Here is a 20,189-nt window from a genome sequence, read left to right as displayed (position 1 = left end):
GAAGCTGTTATGAACCAAAACATGGATAGATTGTGTCCTTTCATATCACCAATCCGGAGCCTTAAGCAGCATCAAAAATCTAAACTTAAGGTGTTTGGATATTGTTAAACGCTAAGACTAATGCATTTATATTTAATTCCAGGGGTCTTCAATGTTTTCCAGGCCGAGGACCCCCAAACTGATGGTGAGATGGAGTGGGTAAACTGGTCCTATAGTCACTCTATTACATATGGAGTCATGATACGAAAGTAATTTCGCCCTGGGATTATTAAAGTATTTCTGATTCCGGGTTGATGGGACAGGGGTTGTGAATGAAACGGTGCCCAGCTTGAAAGAGCTCCTGTGTGTCTGAATGTGTGCATTGATGACTGAAAGACATCTTCTGCCTCCATTTATCTGTTTACTACAGTGTGTTGAATTCATAGAAAAAAAAGTATAATCAAACTTTCACGACCCCCCAGTAGTACCTCCATGGACCCCCTGGGGGTAGGACCCCTTGTTGAAGACCTCCGTTACATTCAGCACCCAACAAAGTAGGTTCCAGAACTGACTACATCCTAACATCAGAAAAAATGGTTCAGTATTTTCAATCAGCTGAAATTTCCCTGAGCCTATCAGATCATAATCCGATTATCAACCACAATAGATAGAGGTTCAATGTTAATCTTTTACAAAACAAAGACTCTCTCAAACTATTAAGACCCAAACTATAGAACTGTATCAATATAGATTTAGGTAGTGTGTCCAATCCTACGTTTGTATTGGCAGCTATTAAGGGACTCTTGAGAGGCAATTCCACCAGGTTTAGCTCCCATCATAAGAAATGTAACAAATGTAAAATAAGACAATTAGAGAATGAATCAAATCTTCTATGCTCTAAACAGAAAGAACTTCACTTGAAAACTATAGTGTGTCATTTTCAGTGACATCTAATGGTCAGACTGCAGACCACATCATATGCTACCCTGACCATTTCTCCCCCTACATCAATATGGAGGCCATCATGGGACAAAATGGCTTGGGCAACGTCCGCATCACATCTTGTCAGGTAAGGAAAAGGTTGGTTAACACAGATAATCTGTGTAGTGCATTGATTTTATATGGGCCACTGTCACATTCGAGTGTAATGGTGATCTCAACAGTCACTAGTTTGTCAGGTCTGAACTTCCTTAGAGCAAAAATGCCTGCGTTCATAAATCGAGACCTGCTCCTATGTAAATATGGACCTCGGAGTGCATCCCCTCTCAGCCTGGATGCTTCCCACTGCGACGTCTCGGGCCTCGGCCACCACTTCGCCCCCATTTCAGGGGCGCATGGGAGCCGGGTCCGGCGCACACTCATTAATGATCTTTTCACAGGATCATTTCAGTCAGTAAATCCTGGTAATTATTACACAGTGTAGCTTTGAAGTTTAAACATCTGAATTAAAGGATTAACTTAAACTGAGAGCAGAGTTTTTAAATGCATAATACCAACTACAGCTGCCTGTTCTATCCTTATCCTGGCTCAAGTCAAATGGCGAATGGGCTTCAAAGAATAAGCAATAGGATTTGGAAACTCGGGTTAGTTAGAAACCTTTCAGTTTCTTCTTCCATCATACAAAAGTATTTCAGTGCTTTACATTTGGATGGTATAACTGGTACTATCTATATATTCAACAGGCAGCCAAAGAACCAAGCAATCCTGAGACGTCAATGCTTAGATTACTACAAGATGGCAGCTCCCCTGCCAAAAAATGATAAACAATACAATTTTTTTCCTTTTACGCCTTAACATTTCTAATAAAATGATTTATAATAGTAGACACAATGTTGTTAATTTAGTTAATCTGGTTGGCCGTTTCAACTAAAGAGGTTCAAGGTGTATTTTACATTTACTTAGACAATAAGCATATCATAAGATGATGTATTGAAAAAAAACTTAATTTCTCATTTATCTAATATGCAAAGGAACCTTGCTGGAGGGTAAAAAGATAATCATTGGCAGGCTTGATCATCTGGTCTCAAGATCAAAGAGATCATGTTCAAGATCCAAAGATAAGTCTAAATGCTAATTTAGGCCCAGAGTAGCCTAAGGTCAAAAGGCTTAACTCTGTTCTGCTTGCATGCAATGTTACACGATACTTACTGTTTCTAAGAGTACCCCTTGGTTAAGCGGCATCAAACAGGTTTGACTGGCTGAAAGCAGAGGATCTCATGTGCAAACACTGCCTCAGGTGTATCAGACATGTATGCTATGTAAACTTAGAGCTCTAGTAAATGTGAACCACGGATGACAGTGGTGTGAGATCATTACTGGCAATGGAACAAGGAACAAATACTTGAAAATGATCAAATACAACTGAAGACGAGAACAATATATTGCACCAGTGAGCCTTGTTCGTACATTTCACATACAAATGCGTTCCTTTGGCTTACAGAGAAATATTTCACTTGTACTATTGTTCAAAAGTGCTTGTAGAGCATCCAAATAATTCTTTCCTTCAAATATTTTAAAAGGCAGCTTAAACGCAGCTAGCTGTTTTGTGTATACGCAATCCTAGTTCGGCAAGTTAAATCACTGTCATATTACTCCGTCACCATAGCAACGTACAAAACATACTGTACATGCATCTGATAGCTCTTGTCAATGGTTGAGTAGCAGAAAATTAAATTAAGACCAGCAAAAATTGTTCCTACACTTGATAATTATGAGTGAGTTTAGAAAATCAAATAAACATTTGTCATAAAAGTTTACTCTGTGGGACCATATAAGTGGATTAAACAACTGGAAGCTGTGCATTTTATAGGCTTTTAGTACTTTTCATGGATGACTTGACTTGGGCATTAAAACCATGCAATACACAGCTCATCATTGTTTAATCATGTTGGGATCTGGAGGTTTGTCCACTTTCTCCACCGGAGGGTGCCTAGATCTCCTTCTGAGGGCATGTGCTCACCTACACACCTGTTTCCTTGTTAAGAGGACCTACTTAAGGAGGAAGAGACTGACACTTCCCTGCCAGAGTGTTTGCCAGTAATGGTACAGCAAAACTGAGCCAGCCTACCTGATCTAGAACCTGATTTTGTGAACCTGTCTGAACGTTTCTCCCTGTCTCTCAGAACCTGACTAGCTTGAAAACCTGAACCTCGGAAGAGAGAGCTCTCAGCCTGAAATCTGCCTGCCTGCACTCAGTCTCAGTCTCTGCCTCAGCCCTCTTTCTGCCGACAAGCCTCTGGACTCACTAGGTTCCCCCCCTTCTGATCTGAATCCCTTTTGAGCAGGTGTTTATCTCCTTCATCATCTAACTGCAACTTCCTGGATCAACTCTAATTATTCTGTCCTCCTCAGTGATGATCCTCCTGTGACCAGACCACAGAACCCTGAACCCCTGCATTTTTACCTTTGTTCATTTTGTAAATAAATCATTGAACTTTTGAGTGTTCTTCTGCATGTGGGTTAGACGCCTGGAACCAAACATGACAAATCCTTACTTAACAGATATCTTAAGGGATCCATGACTAGTTGTAACAGTTCTTGGTTTTGCAGTTATGATAAATTAGTAATCAGTTTTAAAATTCAAAATAAAATACTGTCACGCAGACGTCACTCTTTTTTGCTTATGCAGCAACGCATTCTAGGTAAATGACGTATGCTATGTCCTGTAGCGCTAGCTCCATCCAGCCAAAACAGCAATGACTAAAGTTAAATCTTTTAGGTTTGAACCAGAGCATGTTAAAACTAATGAAACTAAAGGAATCACAAGTGGAAATAACAATGTAGAGCACCAAAGGGAGGAAGAGAGGAGAGTTTACTGAGGAAGCTCATGTTTGTGGGGCTGTTTGGAGATGCTGACCCAGACTGGGAGGCAGAGGCATAGCCAGAAAATCCTAATGGGGCTGCCAGTCAATAACCAATGTACATTGAGGGGTGGCCGAAATGCACCAGAACCTCAGGGTAAATCACTGTTGCAACAGGAATACGCACAACATCAATATTTTCTAAATAAAGACAAAACATACTTTCCTGAAGCCTTTGCTAACAAATAGCTGTGTAAATAAAAGGTGGACAACATTCTTTCAGGTTTGAGTTCTGGCGTGAAAATACCGTATTTCAATTGTCATTATCTACTAATATCCACATTTAATAAATTTGTATGTTATAATTAAAGTAGTTATTTATCTATGATTTCACTGAAGACTCCTAAATGACTTGCAGAGGCACATAATTTAATCTTTACCCCAAATAATTCAAAAATTTTGTTCTGAAAAGAGCATAAATTCTGTATCTATCATCTTTAGTGTTTATATATTGACATGCATAATTAACCGCAGTGTTTCTGTTCTCAAGTAGTTGTTAATATATGCAAAATTTAAATGTTTAATAAGTTTGTACATTCGTCTTTAGAGTATTACTGCTGCCACAGTCTGTATTAGAGGGAAAAATGGTAGGGGTGGTCAATGATTGGTTAAGGGTGTCATGGCCACCCCTGGCCCCCCATCTAGCTCCGTCACTGCTGGGAGTTATACTACAAAGAGATTAAGTCTCTAAGCAAAGCTATTTACAGTTAGCATCGGGATCAAAACATTTTCTCAAACATATTAGAATTTACAACGACTGAAAGATGCTTTACTTTAAACATTCCTCCATTTTCTGTCACGCTTATCCCTGCTGTTGTTGCGAGGGGTGGTGGGGCTTATCTCCAGCTGTCAGTGGGCGAGAGGCAGGGTACACCCTGGACAGGTCGCCGGTCCATCGCAGGTCATCACAGAAGCGAACAACCATTCACACACACAATAACACCTAAGGAGAATTTAGAGACCAATTAACTTAATAGTCATGTTTTTGGACCGTGGGAGGAAGCCAGAGTACCCGGAGAGAACCCACACATGCACAGGGAGAACATGCAAACACCATGCAGAAAAACCCTGGGCCAGGATTTGAACCTGTAACCGTCTTGCTGCAAAGCAGAAAGTGACACCCACTGTTCCACTGTGCAGCCCTTACTTTAAACAGGCTTTCATTATATTTTGATGTGATTTTGATTTCAAGCTACCTTAAACTAATGGTGTTAACTCTAGCTAATATAGTCAACAGCAGATCACAAGCTGATCACATTTGTTTTCTTTAAACAGATATCTCATGTATAAATGAGGAAATACTGTGGCACTGTCTACATTTACACCAGTCAAACACATTATGATAAAAAAAAAAACAGCATGGCTAATGTTACATGGGTAACATGGGTACATGGGTAATACTCTTTTTGCTCCAGTCGAGGTTCCAGTCGAGTAAGACATAACCATGTCATCAACCCAGCACGGGATCTGCAGATGAAAGAATGACAACCTCCATGAGTGAAAAATATAATGAAGGATATATAATATTTTCAGTAATTATGAGGGGTTTTTTGCATTATTTATATAACGTTATTAGAAAAATTGCAACATATTTAGACCAACATGTTAAACTAGTTTTGGATCCATTTAAAAGGTCATCAAATGTATTTCTAATATCAACTATGCAAAAAAAACAAAAAAACAACAGTATAGACCATATACTTTCAATGCATATCAAGTCAAAATTCGCAAAGTTAAGCCTGAGTGAAGAAATATTTCCCCCCCTTGCTTGGATGAATCTTGCAGTCTTTGACTAAATGCAATCTGCAGGATCTCCTTAGAATAATTTTAACCAATATTGATAAACCAAACTTCACAGATAATCTGTCAGGTTCAAGGCAGAACTTTGACAGTGCTACTTTAAAACAATACAAATATTTCCAGTTATGACAAATATGAATGAAAAAATTCAAAATAACATTGAACACTTAAAGATGCCAGGAGAATTAGTAACTTAATTAAAATATGGGAAAATATCTATTTGCAGCAGTATTTTTCACCCCTCATTTCCAAGAAGACTCAAGCTTTTTTCCCCATCCCCATCAGATGACGCTGACTACAGAAGACCAGCAGATGTCACCATCAATCCATTATGATTATCATCCCGTCTGTTTTAGCATGCTGTAATTATTTTACTGTAGTTCTTTGTTTAAAAAAAAAAAATAAAAAATTAAAGCCACTTTTTGTGGGTTTAAAAACTTGCATTGTTAGGAGCTTTTATGGTTCTTATTATTTATTAATATTCAATATAGTTTTTTATTATTCATGAAAAATACTAATTATTCTCAAAATGTACAATGCCATCTATGTTCAGCATTATGACGAACCATCCATCCATCCATCCATCCATCCATCCATCCATCCATCCATCCATCCATCCATCCATCCATCCATCCATCCATCCATCCATCCATCCATCCATCTTCTTCCACTTATTCAACCAGGGTCGTCTCATGTACAATTAATGACCAACATTCATTATACTATTTAAGTCTACTTTTTATTTTTCCAAATATAAAAAAGAAAATATTACAGCATTTTGGAAAAAGGAGCATGTTTAATCTATACAGACAGAAGAAATTTGAAAACATTTAATCTGGGTGACTGAAATTGGTACAAAAATAATCTTGCATGTTTAACAAATCCAAGCTAGAATATAAAATAAATGCAGAACTATGTAGCTGTTTTTCCAAAATATCCTGATAAGGCCACTGGTGCTGGGGATCTCTACCCTGGTTGTGACAGGAATGACACTCCCGGGGCATTTCTATCCAGTAGGAGGGGTGGACTTGTGACCCAGACAGGCTAAGATGATAGCCTCGCTGGAAAAGGCTGAGGCAAGGAGTCCATTATTGGCCCTGGAGGAAGCTGAGGATTAGAACACCAAAGAATTTCAATAAAAGAAGTGTCTGTTTGTGGGCCGCAGAGGGGCAGAAGGACGGTGAAGATGAGGTGGCAGGGGGTCCCCTCTTTGTCCCTGCGGTGATTGAGAGCAAGAGGAGGGGAGAGGGATAGCATTGTGTTCACAGATTCTCTGAAGAAGTCTGTTATTAGGGGGGATGGCTAAAGGAGTGGTGAGATTTGGGAAGGCTGTTGACTCTTCATCTTGTGTGAACAAAGTCTCTGGCATATAGCCCTCTTATCTCACTCTGTCCTGGACTCCCTTGTTTACGGGACCCTGTCGGGGGATACCCCACCTACTCCAGCCTGCCCAGCCACACATTGTAAGGCTTAAGTGCCCTTTAATTAGGCCGCCCCAGTGTCCGGACGAAGATCGCTGCGGGTTTGGGCATTATGTTGATCGGCTCACACAGCGACTCAAACTATGCAGGGATGGAGTGTTTGCCACTCTAATGAAAAAGATTTATTTGGGGGCTGAACTCTTGTCATCTGTCCTAAAAAGTCCCAACAAAGGCATTTGTGCTGTCTGTAACAGTGTTCCACTTCCAGGAGACAGAGCAGCGGCCTCTCAGCTGCCTGCTGGTGTATCACTTCCAGATCTCAATATGGTCACAACAATAAACACAATTTCCCTATTACAGAGGTAACACATTCCGTGATTGGCCTTTACTAACATTCTCAGGTACTAATTATTGGGAATTGTTAATAGATGAAAGCAATATTACGGTAATAACCTGTGTATCTAGTTCATGGTTAAATCCTCCCTAAAATGCATACCAGAGCTCAAACTTAACCAAACTCTTGCAAAAAATTTCATTGAGATGAAGAACAATTCATTTTCACAAATGCACAAAGCACAGGATCCAGAGCATAAAGGAAGGAGGTGGAGGAGAGGTACTGGGAATTTGCTTAACTACTCCAACAAAATGAGTAATTCCTAGATGTTCCTTTGTGTGAAGAGCTTATGCGATGAGAGCACTGAAAAGAGGAAGAAAAGGGTAAAATAAAGCGAAAGATGGAAAGAAAGAAAGAGAGGCAAAGAGGACTGATGAAAAGGGTGGGATTGGGTATGTTCAGAAACTTTCTCGCAACAGCCTCAGTGTGTTTAAATACCCTCCTAATCCTGGTTTTATTGGCTGCCTGTGTCCAGCCATGCTATTCGGATTGAGTAGGATTGGTAGAGAGGTGGGGAGCTTAACACATGTCCTTCTTTGTGGTAATACGCTGATTAGGCCTGAGAAAGAGCCGGACCTGGTTATGGCCTTTCTCAGGTCACCCTAGAAACCAGCACGGTAGGGGACTCTGGTGTGTTCCTCCCCCCTTCATGCATACTGTGGTCTTCCTTTGCAGATACTTCTAAAACCTCACCACAAGCGCTGTTCATTTCACTTGATATGGAGCTCAGTCGCTGCTCTCTTAACAAGCTGTTTGCGATGCACTTGCAGTCTTGACCTGGGAATCGTAGTCTCAATGTTGTTTGGATTCAGACCGCAGACTGATTTCTTCGGCTGTACTCATAAATAAGATCATTGACACATTCTCCTAACCTATTCCTGGCCCCGAAATCACTGTCTATCGCTCCCACACAGCAGCTGTCATCCAAAGCTGAGCTCGGCACATTTCTGACGGTGCTGTAACACACAACAGCGTTCATAATAACAAACAGACATGCCTCATTGTCAGCACCACATTGACAATTCCACATGTTGACTTGAGCACTGGCTATAATGCAGAAAACTCCTGCAAAAGTTCGCTAGAGAAAAATTTATTGGTGTTACACCAGGACATCTATCTATTATTGTCAAATTTACCCCCCACAATACCAAAAACATGGTGGTAGGTCGAGCGTTGCTTAGTTAGTGCCTGTTTCCCGAACTTCTTTGTTATGGAGAAATGAAACAGTGGGCGGCTGATGGTGAGGGGGCCCACAACTGACTTCTTAACTATGGTCACTGGCCTCTTTCCCTGCACTGGACATTCAATCTACTCTACAGAGAGCATTCTCCCAGCCCCTGCTGAGCGGCCCTCTTAGTCCACCTAGCTTAGGGCACAAAGGTTACCACCAGAAAGACGGACGTTCTTAAAGCACCACAACAGAGATACCTAAGTTGCTTTGCCAAAGAATAAATGTAACAGTTTTGTGAAATTGAGAGCTATATGTAAAATTCTGCATTTTGTAAAAATACCAGGAAGTATGGGTGGTTAATATGAAATATCTTTTAACATTTTTTTTATTGAACATTTCTTTATATTTTAAAGAAATACAATTATTTTTCATAGAATATGATTAAAAATACTCTTTTGGGAGAGGAATACATAAGAACACATCTATACTGGTAAAAATAAATAAATAAAAGTTATATATATATATATATGTTCAAACAAATCAAACAGCAACACTGATGTACAGTACAATCAATTTCACATGCTGTTGTGCAAATGGAATAGACAACACGTGGAAATTATTGGCAATTAGCAAGACACACTCAATAACATAGTAGTTCTGCATGTGGGGATCACAGACCACTCTTCAGTACCTATGCTTTCTGGCTGATGGTTTGGTCACTTTTGAATGTGGGTGAGGCTTTCCCACTCATGGTAGCATGAGACGGACTATGCAACCCATAAAAGTGGCATAGGTAGAGCAGCTCATCCAGAATGGCACATAAGTTTGATTGGTGATGGTTAGAAGGCTTGCTGTGTCTGTCAGAGTAGTGTCCAGAGGATGGTGGTGCTACCAGGAGATAGGCCAGTACACCAAGAGATGTGGAGGAGGCTGTAGGAGGGCAACAACCTAGCAACTGGACTCTCCACCTCTACTTGTGTGCAAGGAGGAAAAGGAGGAGCACTGCCAGAGCCCTGCAAAATGACCTCCAGGAGGCCACAAATGTGAATGTGTCTGCAAAAATTGTTAGAAACAGACTCCATAAGGATGGTATGAGGGCCACACATTAACAGATGGGGGTTGTGTTTACAGCCCAGCACCATGCTGGACACTGAGCAATTGCCAGAAAAGATCAGAATTGGCAAATTCAACGGAAAACTTCATTGATAAAAACAAACAATTTTCTGTAAGTCAGAATTGTTTTAGATATTGGCCTTGTTTAGAGATCAAAACAAGGCCAATATCTCTAGAGGTCAAAACCAAGACAAGACCAAGAACTTATAAGATCTTGGTCTTGTCTCAGTCTCGGTTGGCGTGGTTACTACAACACTACCATCCTGAAATTAATAGAGGAAGCCAGAAGCTCCATAGTTAAAATAAAGTTTGCAACTGGCCTGTTTTCTGAACATTTGTCAAATTTGATCACAATAAACTAATTAGCACATTTCTAGCATTATGTACTGTAGGTGGTTTTGGAGTCCAAGAAGAGCTATTTTAGTAACAGGCAACAATATGTTAAAATGGGTGATTATCAGTTATCATGCTTAAACATTGCTTGTGGTCCCGCAGGATTCAGTATTTGGTTTGATACTGTTTATTTTCTACGTAAATTACATATGTACAATTTGTATTCAAGCTTGTTTTGTTTGCAGGTGACGGAAATATGTTCTGTACAGTTTAGAGTGTATTGCTACTCCTGTATGAAATCACACCAGAGATGAACAAGCTAAAATCTGGTTTGACAAAACAATTTTTTTAACCTGCAAAAAAACTAAGTTCCTGTCATTTGGAAATTATAAATGAAAATATAGATGTGAAAGTCAAAATAGATAGGGTTGAGGTTGAATGAGTAAATTAAATGAAATCCTTAGGTGTGAGTCTTGACTACAAGATCTACTTGAGGCCTCATATCAAACAAGTCCAGACGAAATTATTTAGAAGCATTTCAGTTCTTGGTAAAGTTAAATATTTTTTAATTACCGTATAAAGCTTTACACATTCTGTAGTGTTCCCTTATTTTACTACGACTGAGCTATTGTGCTGATCTCTGAGGTAACACCTACTGGACATTACTTAAACCAATGCAGAAAAATCCCATCAGGATAATTCATAATGCTGGCTAACATGACCGCACTAATCCATTATTCATTCATTCCTGCTTTCTTAAATTATCTTATTTGTAATGGTAGAAACAAACAGCATAAAAGATATTTTCCTGAGAGAGACAGTGGTTATATTTACAGTGATTATCTAAATTTCAGAATGTTAGACATTTTAACAAACATGAACAGATTGTCCTTTTAAAATAATGGAGAGGAAAGTATTGAACAAACTCAGTGTAGATTTCTAAGCATGAGACTGCTTAGGAAAAGGCCCAAATTGGTTTTCTTAAAAGATATTAGATGGAAGAACGATGATTATCATCAATGCGTACTCACTCACTACAAATGGATGTTTACATATTTTTGCAGCGTTTTTTTTTAATGTGGGCTATCAGTAGATATGTATGAATGAAGATGTATGAAGGCACATGTGAATGTGTGCATTTTTATTTCTACATAAACTTATTCATTTGCTCAATTAATTGACTTTTGGAGCTGTATGGGCTCATAAATTAAATGGAAATCCAAAACATTACTGGTGTTATTGACTGTAGAGAGGTGAAGTGGCATTATTAAATTAGTTTCACTTAGTTACACCCCGTTTCAGACATAAGCACTAAGTTATACATGACACTGTGGACCATACATAACTTATATATGTTATTAATTTTAAAATTTGGATGTAAAATGTGTATTTCTTATATTCATTTTTTTACTGTTTGTCTGAAATAAAGGCATTCATTTATCAATTCGCTTATTTATTCATTCATTCATTCATTAATTCATTCATTATTTCATTCATATTTATGGTGTTAGTACTGTGAAGCAAAACAGCTATGAAATTCCAAAGAACCCTAAGATTTCTTATCCCTGTTGCCTATTTGTGAATTTTCTAATAAAGAAATGTTTAAATACCATAAGTGAATGCATATTTCTGAGAGAACACCTGGTTTTAAGTATTTTCTATCTCTGAGATTCTTGTGCGATACAAAATAGTGTGAAGTGGGAGGAAAACAATATTTAGCTATTTTGTTTAGTGTGTCATTTTATTTTTTCCTCGTTTGTTCTCAGCTGGAACCTTCTGTTACCATGCCTGCTGTTTTCCTTGCAACACTTTCTAGTCCTGTCCATGCTCTGAGCTCAGTTCCCTAGTGGCAGCGTGTATCTTCTTATTCATTAAATCAATTAAACTTACTATGTCCCTTACACTGACAGAGGGATTCTGACACAACTTCGATCAAAGATAGAAGTTTTATAAATGTGTCCTCTCATCCTCTGCTTGCCACATACAGCTTTACTCCAACCTCACTTCTGTTTACCAAAGGCCCTGCCAAGGCCTCTGCTCCTGCCTCTGAGAGTTTGACTGACACCTCTGGCCACTGCCTCCAACTTTATTGCTGAAACCATCACCCTTGCCTCTATGAGGCTGATTGATGACTCATTCGCTTTCCTGAAGGGTCTGCTCAGTGTCTCCTGCTTGGCTTTTTGCCATCCTCTCGCCACATACAGTGCTGGTATTACCAGACATTCACTTCAGTTCTGAGAATCAGGTCAATGGAAAGATTATCTGAGCCTTCCACTTCTCGGCTTCACATGCAGAGTCTCCAGCACTCCACCTCAGAACCTGGGAGCTTTATCCATGCCAACAAAGAACCCCATAACTGGCAAATATTCACCAACATCTCTTAGAGCTTTTATCACCATCATCATTGTCACCATCCACAACCTTGGCTACATCATCATCAATGCCATCTACACCACTGGTGTAGTCATAGTTAGTCATAGTCATCATTATCTCCATCTCCTGTCCATTTTTTTCAATGTCCCTCAAGACTCCTGTTCCAGTTAACTAGTTCTTCAGGAGATTTGAGGATGAACCGCCTCTTGGTCCTGTGCCTGAAATCAAAGTTGTTTAGGTGGGCTCCACTCTGTCTCCATCTTCAAAGGTCCATTGATGGTTCAAGCGGTTCCTTATCTAAATTACCTCTGTGGGTTCCTGCTTCCAGTGAAACAGTTTTCAGAGCTGCTCTGTAGGTGCCAGTCTTCAGAGTCCTTCTGTGGGTGCCGGTCTTAAGAGGTGTAGTCTGCTGGGTTATTGTCTCAAGAGCTCCAGTCTGCTGGGTTCTCCTGGCAGAGGGTCCACATTACCTGATTGCCTGATTACCCTCCTGACAAGGTCCATTATGGCTTCACCCCCAATGGCTTCCTGACCTCTTTTGCTTCAAAGTTCCTGTATCAATGTTTTTACGTTTGCTCCATGTCCTTCTTTCATGGCCCCATCCACCAGCTCTGTTAGGGCTGTTTTTGTGATTGTTTTCATAGAATCTAAAGACTTTTGGTATATACGCTTTGGGAAGATTTTGCTATGATTCTGAGGTGTTCAGGTTTTTTTTATATGTATTTTGAAATTTCTCTGATGTTTACAATGACGGTTAGCTCTTTATTTGTTTTGTTATTTCCCTATGTTTATGAATGTTTTTGTTATTCGTTTTGTTTTTTTTACCAGTTTATGCTTTGGATCGCTATTGTTTTTTCACCAATTGGAGTTTTCACTCATTTGACTTCTGTTAGTTTTTTGCTTGAGTTTCTAAGGTTTCAGTCTGCTTTGCTCCTCTTGGTCAGTTTGTTCTCTCTCCGTCAGCTTGGTCTGCCTTAGCTACAACTCATTACCCCTGACTAGCTACAACTTTATGGAAGCCCTTTCCCCTATACTCATCTAAGGTACTGGGGGAAGGTTATCAGAGCGTCTAGAAAACTGGGTCTGCGTTTCTGGTACCACACTGGACTGGTTTAAGTCCTTCTTTGTGTATTCTATGTGTCAGTAGGAAACTTTAAATCAGAGAAAAGAAAAATCACATGCGGGGTTCCTCAAGGCTCCATACTGGGGCCCATCATTTTCCATATCTTTATGCTCCTCTAAGCTCAGATTATAGCCCACAACAAGATCAGTTACCCTAACTATGCAGACAACACTCAGCTTTACATCGCAATGTCACCAAGGGACTATGAAATCATCAGAGTATTAGCTAATGCTTAGAACAGATCAAAGAGTGTATGCACTATAATTTTCTCCAAACAAATAAAATTACTGAGGTCATCATTTTCCGACCAGAGGGGGAGAGATCCAGAGTTGGCTCACAGCTTCAGCTATTACAGCTAGAAATCACTGATTATGCCCATAATCTTGGTGTCATGATGGACTTCACAGTTACATAAGGCAGTTACTAAGTCAGCTTTTTATCGCCTGAAGAACATTTCCAGGATTATAGGACTAATGTCCAAGCAGGATCTAGAAAAACTCAGTCATACAATAGTGTCTTCACAGGTTAGCCAAAAAAAGTCCATCAGACAGCTGCAGTTGATCCAAAGCGCTGCTGCCCATGTTCTCACTAGAACTAAGAAAGTAGAACACAACAGCTCAGTTCTGAAGTCCTTCCACTGGCTTCCTGTAGCTCAGAGAATAGACTTTGAAATGCTTCTGTTAGACTAGAAATCAATAAATCGATCAGCACCTCAATACATAACATATTTGTTGTCAGTGTATCAATCTCCCAGACCACTCAGGTCTTCTAGTTCCAGCCTACTCTGCCCACCCAGAACTAGAACCAAACATGGAGAAGCAGCATTTAGTTCCTATGCTCCAGTTTAAGGTTATGGTCAAACTGTTTTTGTTTGTTTTACTACCTGCTTTTATCATATTTTTATCTCTACTTGCTTTTATTCTACTTTTTTATTCTATTTTATTGTTTAAATAATGTAAAGCACTTTGGATTGTCATTGCACTGAATTGTGCTATACAGATAAACTTGCCTTGCATGGCCTAAGGTACTTGTCTTTGGACTTAGTGGATCATGCCATACCCCTCCTGTTGATCTAGGTCCCCTGGCAGTGTATACCATATTACCAAAAGTATTATTGAATAAGGATATCAATGGATTCCAGCAAAGAACTGTGATAGGATGCCACCTGTGCAATGACTCCAGTCATTTAATTTCCTTGCTCCTAAATATCCTTTTGTCGACTTTCAGCTTAAATTGAAGAAGCAGGGTCGGTGGATGCTGAGGGTCGCTAACTTTCTGCAGATTCAATCACTACAGAAACCTCTCAAAACTTATGGGGGCCTTTAGATTACCTGAAGAACAGGTGGAATAGGTTTCCATGGTCAAGCAGCTGCATCTAAGCCATACATCACCAAGTGAATTGCAAAGCTTTCATATGCAGTGGGTTACGGTACATAAACCCCTTGAATTCAGGGCAGTTGAGACGTATTCTCTGGCTTTAGTTACAGTGAAAGAAACTCTTAATGCTTCAGCATATCAACACATTTTTGGAGAATTCCATGCTCCCAACATTGTGGGAATGGTTTGGATCTGGCCCCTACCTCTTCCAACATGACTGTGCACCAGTGAACAATGAAAGGTTCATGAAGACATGGATGGCAGAGTCTGGTGTGAACTTGACTGCCCTGTACAGAGTCCTGACCTCAGTCCAGTATAAAACCTTCAGTATGAATTAGAGTAAAGTCTGAGAGTCGGAGCTCCTCGTCAAACATCAGTCTATGACAGGGGTGGGCAATTCCAGTTCCTGGGGCCGGAATCCTGCAAATCTTAGATCCATCATTGGTCCAACACACCTGAATCAAATGGCTGAGTTACCTCCTCAGTATGCAGTCGGTTCCTGCAGAGTCCTCCCAATTATCTGATTACTCGATTCAGGTGTGTTGAACCAAAGGCACATCTAAAAGATGCAGGATACCGGCCCCCAGGAACTGGAATTGCCCACCCCTGGTCTATGACCTCACAAATGCACTTTTGGAAGACTGGTCAGAAATTATCATAAACACACTCCTAAACCTTTTGGACAGCCTTCGGGAAGAAATTAAGCTCCTCTAGCAGCAAAGGATGGGCCAATTTCATATGGAACCCCTATGGATTAAGAACGGGATGTCACTTAAACTCTTATGTTAGTTAACATAGGTTAGCGAAGATTTTTAGCAATATAGTGTGTGTTATATCCACATTCACGAGAACTTGGTTTTGAGATGGGAAGTGATTTTAAACTCATCAGTCAAATAAGGTAAAATCTAGTTTTAATATAGATTGAATTTAGATTTAATCTTAGAAAATCCTATAGTTCTAATTGAAGGGTTTGGATCAAACTATGTTCATGTGTTTGAATGGCCAAGTGAATCTAGGAAAGATATGAACATTTTTCACAGTCATTATTCATCCAATTTGATTGGACGTAAAGCTATTTTGCAAAGAATTTTTTTGTCTTTAGATGTGCAAATAAAGTGGAGAAACAACTAGGCTGTATTCTAAACTTTGATTTGTAAAATTCTTTTGGAAATAATGTACCATCATGTCACAATTTTGCAAACACTATTTTTTCTTATGTTTAGCTCTCGTTTAGCTTGTGATTTAATGTGGCAAAACATGAAAAAGCTAAGGGATTTCAGGTGTTGTAATTTATTCATTCTGACTGATTTGATCGTCTAGATCACTATCAGTACAACTGCCTTCCTTTGATCTTTCGCTGGGTATCTTGTTTGCATTCATCCTGATCAGTTTCCTTGTGGGTTTGTCTCCTGCATGCTCTCTCCAGGCTAAGTCCATCTCAAGTGTCCCACCCTCCTCCTTCACCCTCTATCTCTCTCCTCATCACCCCCACTCTGTCCCACGGCTGCTCGCCTCACAGCCCATCAGAATGACAATAGTATTGATGTAAAACGTGTCGCCTTTGGGCCGCTGGAGCACATAACCCCTGCGTGCCTGGCCCAGCCACCTCTGCCGTTTTATGGCTTTATTGTGGACCCCTTTTATGCCTTCTTCTCTGTCAGGCTGGGTAGAAGACAACTGGGAAAATTCCCTATATACTTTCGTAAGAGAGGGATATGTGCGTGTGAGTACATGCTTGTATCAGGATCAATTAGCCAGGGCAGAAGCTCCTAAGAAACAAAAAAATAAAAAATCCTTGTCAGCATGTATGTCAGCGTGTACTGCCAGGCATCCTCTCGAGACCTCATCACCTGCCTCTTGCCGCTTTATGGGGGAGCTTTTTTTCTGATCACGGATTAAACAAGTTGAGCAACAGATCCACTTTACCTTTTTTCATGTGGGCCCTCCCTACATCTTCCTTCTTCTCTCGTTTTTGCACTCTGTTCTTTTTCCTTCAACATTACCAGGGGGTTGGCGTGTGATTGACAGATGGGAACGAATAATAATTTTTTTTTGTAACCTTAGGCCATCTCCTGTGATTGGCTTGCCAGCTGACATCTCCAAACCTCATCCTACAACCCCCACCCCCCCCCCCCACCCCACCAACACCACCTATATCTCCACCCCGCCTCCCTCCACTTTAATATTGGGCCTGTGGATGAGGCATCCTGAGGGAGAAAAAAGTCGGGAGAGAGAGGAAAAGATATCTACCTTAGGGAAGAACATCTTAGAGAGGGAGGGAAGGAGAGGACGGGTAGGAGCGTGTGCATAAGTGTAAGAGACACTTATTCTCTTAACTACTTGGAGACAGACACACTTTCCTGGCCCGACTCAAAGAAAGAGAGGGGAAAAACAGGGGGAAGATTTGTTTTTCCTTTTTTTTTATTTGATCAGATATTTAAATTTTACCTTCATTCAACAATTAAACTACTCTGAAAGCTCCTCATCCTGGAAACCCTTCTTCACTGCCAGCTGGAAGTTCTGTGTATTGATCAGCTTACACACACTTGACAAGGCTTACCTCATGGATTTGTATCTGATTGGATATTTGCTGTGTGTGTGGTTGTCCAGCTCACGAGCGCTCGGAGGCTATCCCATCTGGTGGTGAGTAAAATAAAAATAAATAAATAAATCCACAGTTTTAAGGCATCACACTGTAAGTCTATTTGGTCAAGTGATCATTTTCTGAGGGTGCAATTTTCAGTCGACTGCGTGGAAAAATGTTCTCTGGTCCAGTCCAAAGAATCTTAACCTCAAATTCTAGTGTAACGGAAAAGGTTTGCCATGCTTTTTTCCCCTTCGTGCTCAGATCCATTTATCATAATGCAGCATGTTGTTATAAAAAAGATGAATTTTGCTTTTGGGAACATTTAAATTATTCTGAAGTAGATTTTGCTTTTTAAATATAAATAAATAAATCTGTGTGGGTTCGGCAGCTCACTGTAAGTTTGACATCAGTTTGTTGTTTTTAAATTAGAGTATTGCTTTGGAGAGAGACCTTAAATTGCTATGACAATAAGCAATTAGTTTTATATTTTTGAGTGTAAAGGGAAGGCAATATTTGTGTTTTGGTTTTGGTTTGCTAGTATATGTGTCAAAAAAACGACTTATCATTGTTTTAATCGGTGGGAAAAGCTGTCCACAGATAAATGTGTTTTATTAGAGTCCTAATTTTATTTTCACTTTTAACTTTTTTTTCTTTTTAATTGATTGATAAAAAAGCAAAAAAATCTTACCTTTTAACTCCAAAAATCCGTTTGTGTAATCAAAACCTACCAACGTATGACAGAACTCTGTCTTTTGGACCACCCCTCTCTACTTGTTAGAGCTACTGCACTCATGTAGCCCGACCAGCATGTGGTCCCATCGTGGTGGCGTCCAAACCGCGAGCATCTTCTTCTGGTTTCGTTTACAGCGCAGACAGCTGCCAGGCACACAGGCCACAGGGGCTGTAGCGTTAATGTAAGAGAGGACTTTACGTACGCCCACGCCTGGCTTCAGCAACAGTCACAAGACAGGAGTGACAAAGAGCTCAGGATCCTCTCCATGTGGATTACCTGCAGCTGTTCTCTTCAAGGAGCTTACATGACACTGGTGTACTGTTTGAGCCCTAACAATGAGGACTCCTTTTGATTCGGGTACCAAGTTCTGACGTGTATTGGGTCAGAAGAAAGGGGGGAGAGGGGTTGCAAAGATGAAAGAATATGTTGGGATCATAGCTTCAGGTGTTCAGGAGACTATGTGTCAAACAGGACTGTCGGTGGCATCACCCTGCAGGATCCTGAAAGGTGACAAAACGAGGTGGCTGCGTGTCAGGCAGGGGAGTGCAGAGTTTCAGCGAGAGCCAGAGTTGCGTCTTCTCAGCTTCTTCCTCAAGGGGGTATGCGAGCAGGGGAGTGAGGACTTAGCCATAAATCCTCAAGCTGAGGCGGGACGAGTTGAAGAAAGAAGAGTTCTGACTGCTTCATGCCTGGGTGCCTTCTGTTTTACAAGATGGGCTGTTGAAAACAAAACGGTACATGAATATCTCCAGGGTTGTGTACTTGCACACGGAGATAAGGTGTCCCATCAAGAAGAAAACAAGCGCAACACGTGAAGCTGCTGCTTTAAGAGGAATAAGGAAGTGCCATCATGTTAGATGGATAGAACTGACAGTTAAAGGTGCCAAAGTGTACATACCCAGCAATTTTCAAGGATTTTATTTAGATTCCATGAGATTGCTCAACACAAGGTAGTTTAATTGTAAGGTGGAAGCAAAACGATTGCTTTAATAACTTTTTACAAATAAAATATAAAAAGTATACTGTGCATCCATATTCACCCCAAGGGGGTAAATACTTACGTACTAGACACCTTGCTCTACAATTACAGCTTCAAGTCTTCGGCATATCAACAGATTAAGGTTTCTCCCTCTTACTCCCAAAACCGTCAAACACATTTGGCACATTGGAATTTTTTTTCTTCAGAATACCACAAATAAGTTCACTAAGGGTAACTAAAGTTTTTACAGCTGTAAATCAGAAGTGTGTCATATCTATATCTTTTCACAACTTGTGATTGAAATTGTTTTGCAAATTCATCTTTTCAAAATACACAAAGTTTAGTCAGACTGGATGTGAGTGGCCATAAATGTAAATTTTGCCACAGATTTGGTCTCTACTTTAACTGGGCCGTTTCAACACTGGAATATGCTTTGATTTCAATTACTGCATATTAGCCTTTGCTGAATAATTAGAGATGTTGTCCTGCGAGCAGATCAGCCTCACTAGTTCGAACTCTTGTTCATTCTCAGCCGAGGACTGTTTTTAAGATAACAGGCTATATTATGTTCTTTCTATATACATTATGTTTTGCATGTAGGGCAAAAAGTCCAACGTTTGGGCTTATTTGATTAGAGTATCTTCTTCCCCATGTTTACTGTCCGCTATACGTCTAATACTACTAAAATCTAGACTACTAATTCCGTAAAAATTCAAAAATAGCCACTGGACTTGGTTTCCAAGATTTGAAGACGTTTCACCACCTCTCCAGGAAGCTTTTTTCAATAAAAGTCCAGTGGATATTTTTGAATTTTTACGGAATGACTATGACCTGGATGACTGAGAATCTTCATCAGCATCTAGACTACTAAAGTTGTTTGAAGCTTAGGATTTTGTTACCCTTCAATGAATTACTGTACTACCTCTACCCTGACCTTTCTTATGTG

At 40.0% G+C, this 20,189-nt stretch overlaps 1 protein-coding gene across 1 annotated transcript in view; it reads left to right on the top strand.

Annotated features, from left to right (window-relative positions):
* Positions 1-17,122: 17,122 nt before the first annotated feature.
* wnt3 (wingless-type MMTV integration site family, member 3) overlaps positions 17,123-20,189 on the top strand; it is a 35,627-nt gene continuing 32,560 nt past the window's right edge. Inside the window, exon 1 of the mRNA XM_038296884.1 lies at positions 17,123-17,587. Within this exon, the coding sequence (XP_038152812.1) occupies positions 17,508-17,587 (80 nt within the window). The 5' untranslated portion in view covers positions 17,123-17,507. The remainder of the gene's footprint in view (positions 17,588-20,189) is intronic.

Source organism: Cyprinodon tularosa, unplaced genomic scaffold (assembly GCF_016077235.1).
Source record: "Cyprinodon tularosa strain WSP-4 unplaced genomic scaffold, ASM1607723v1 ctg38, whole genome shotgun sequence".
NCBI lineage: Eukaryota > Metazoa > Chordata > Actinopteri > Cyprinodontiformes > Cyprinodontidae > Cyprinodon > Cyprinodon tularosa.
Note: the sequence above shows the minus strand (reverse complement) of the source record. Positions and strands in the feature narration are given on the sequence as shown.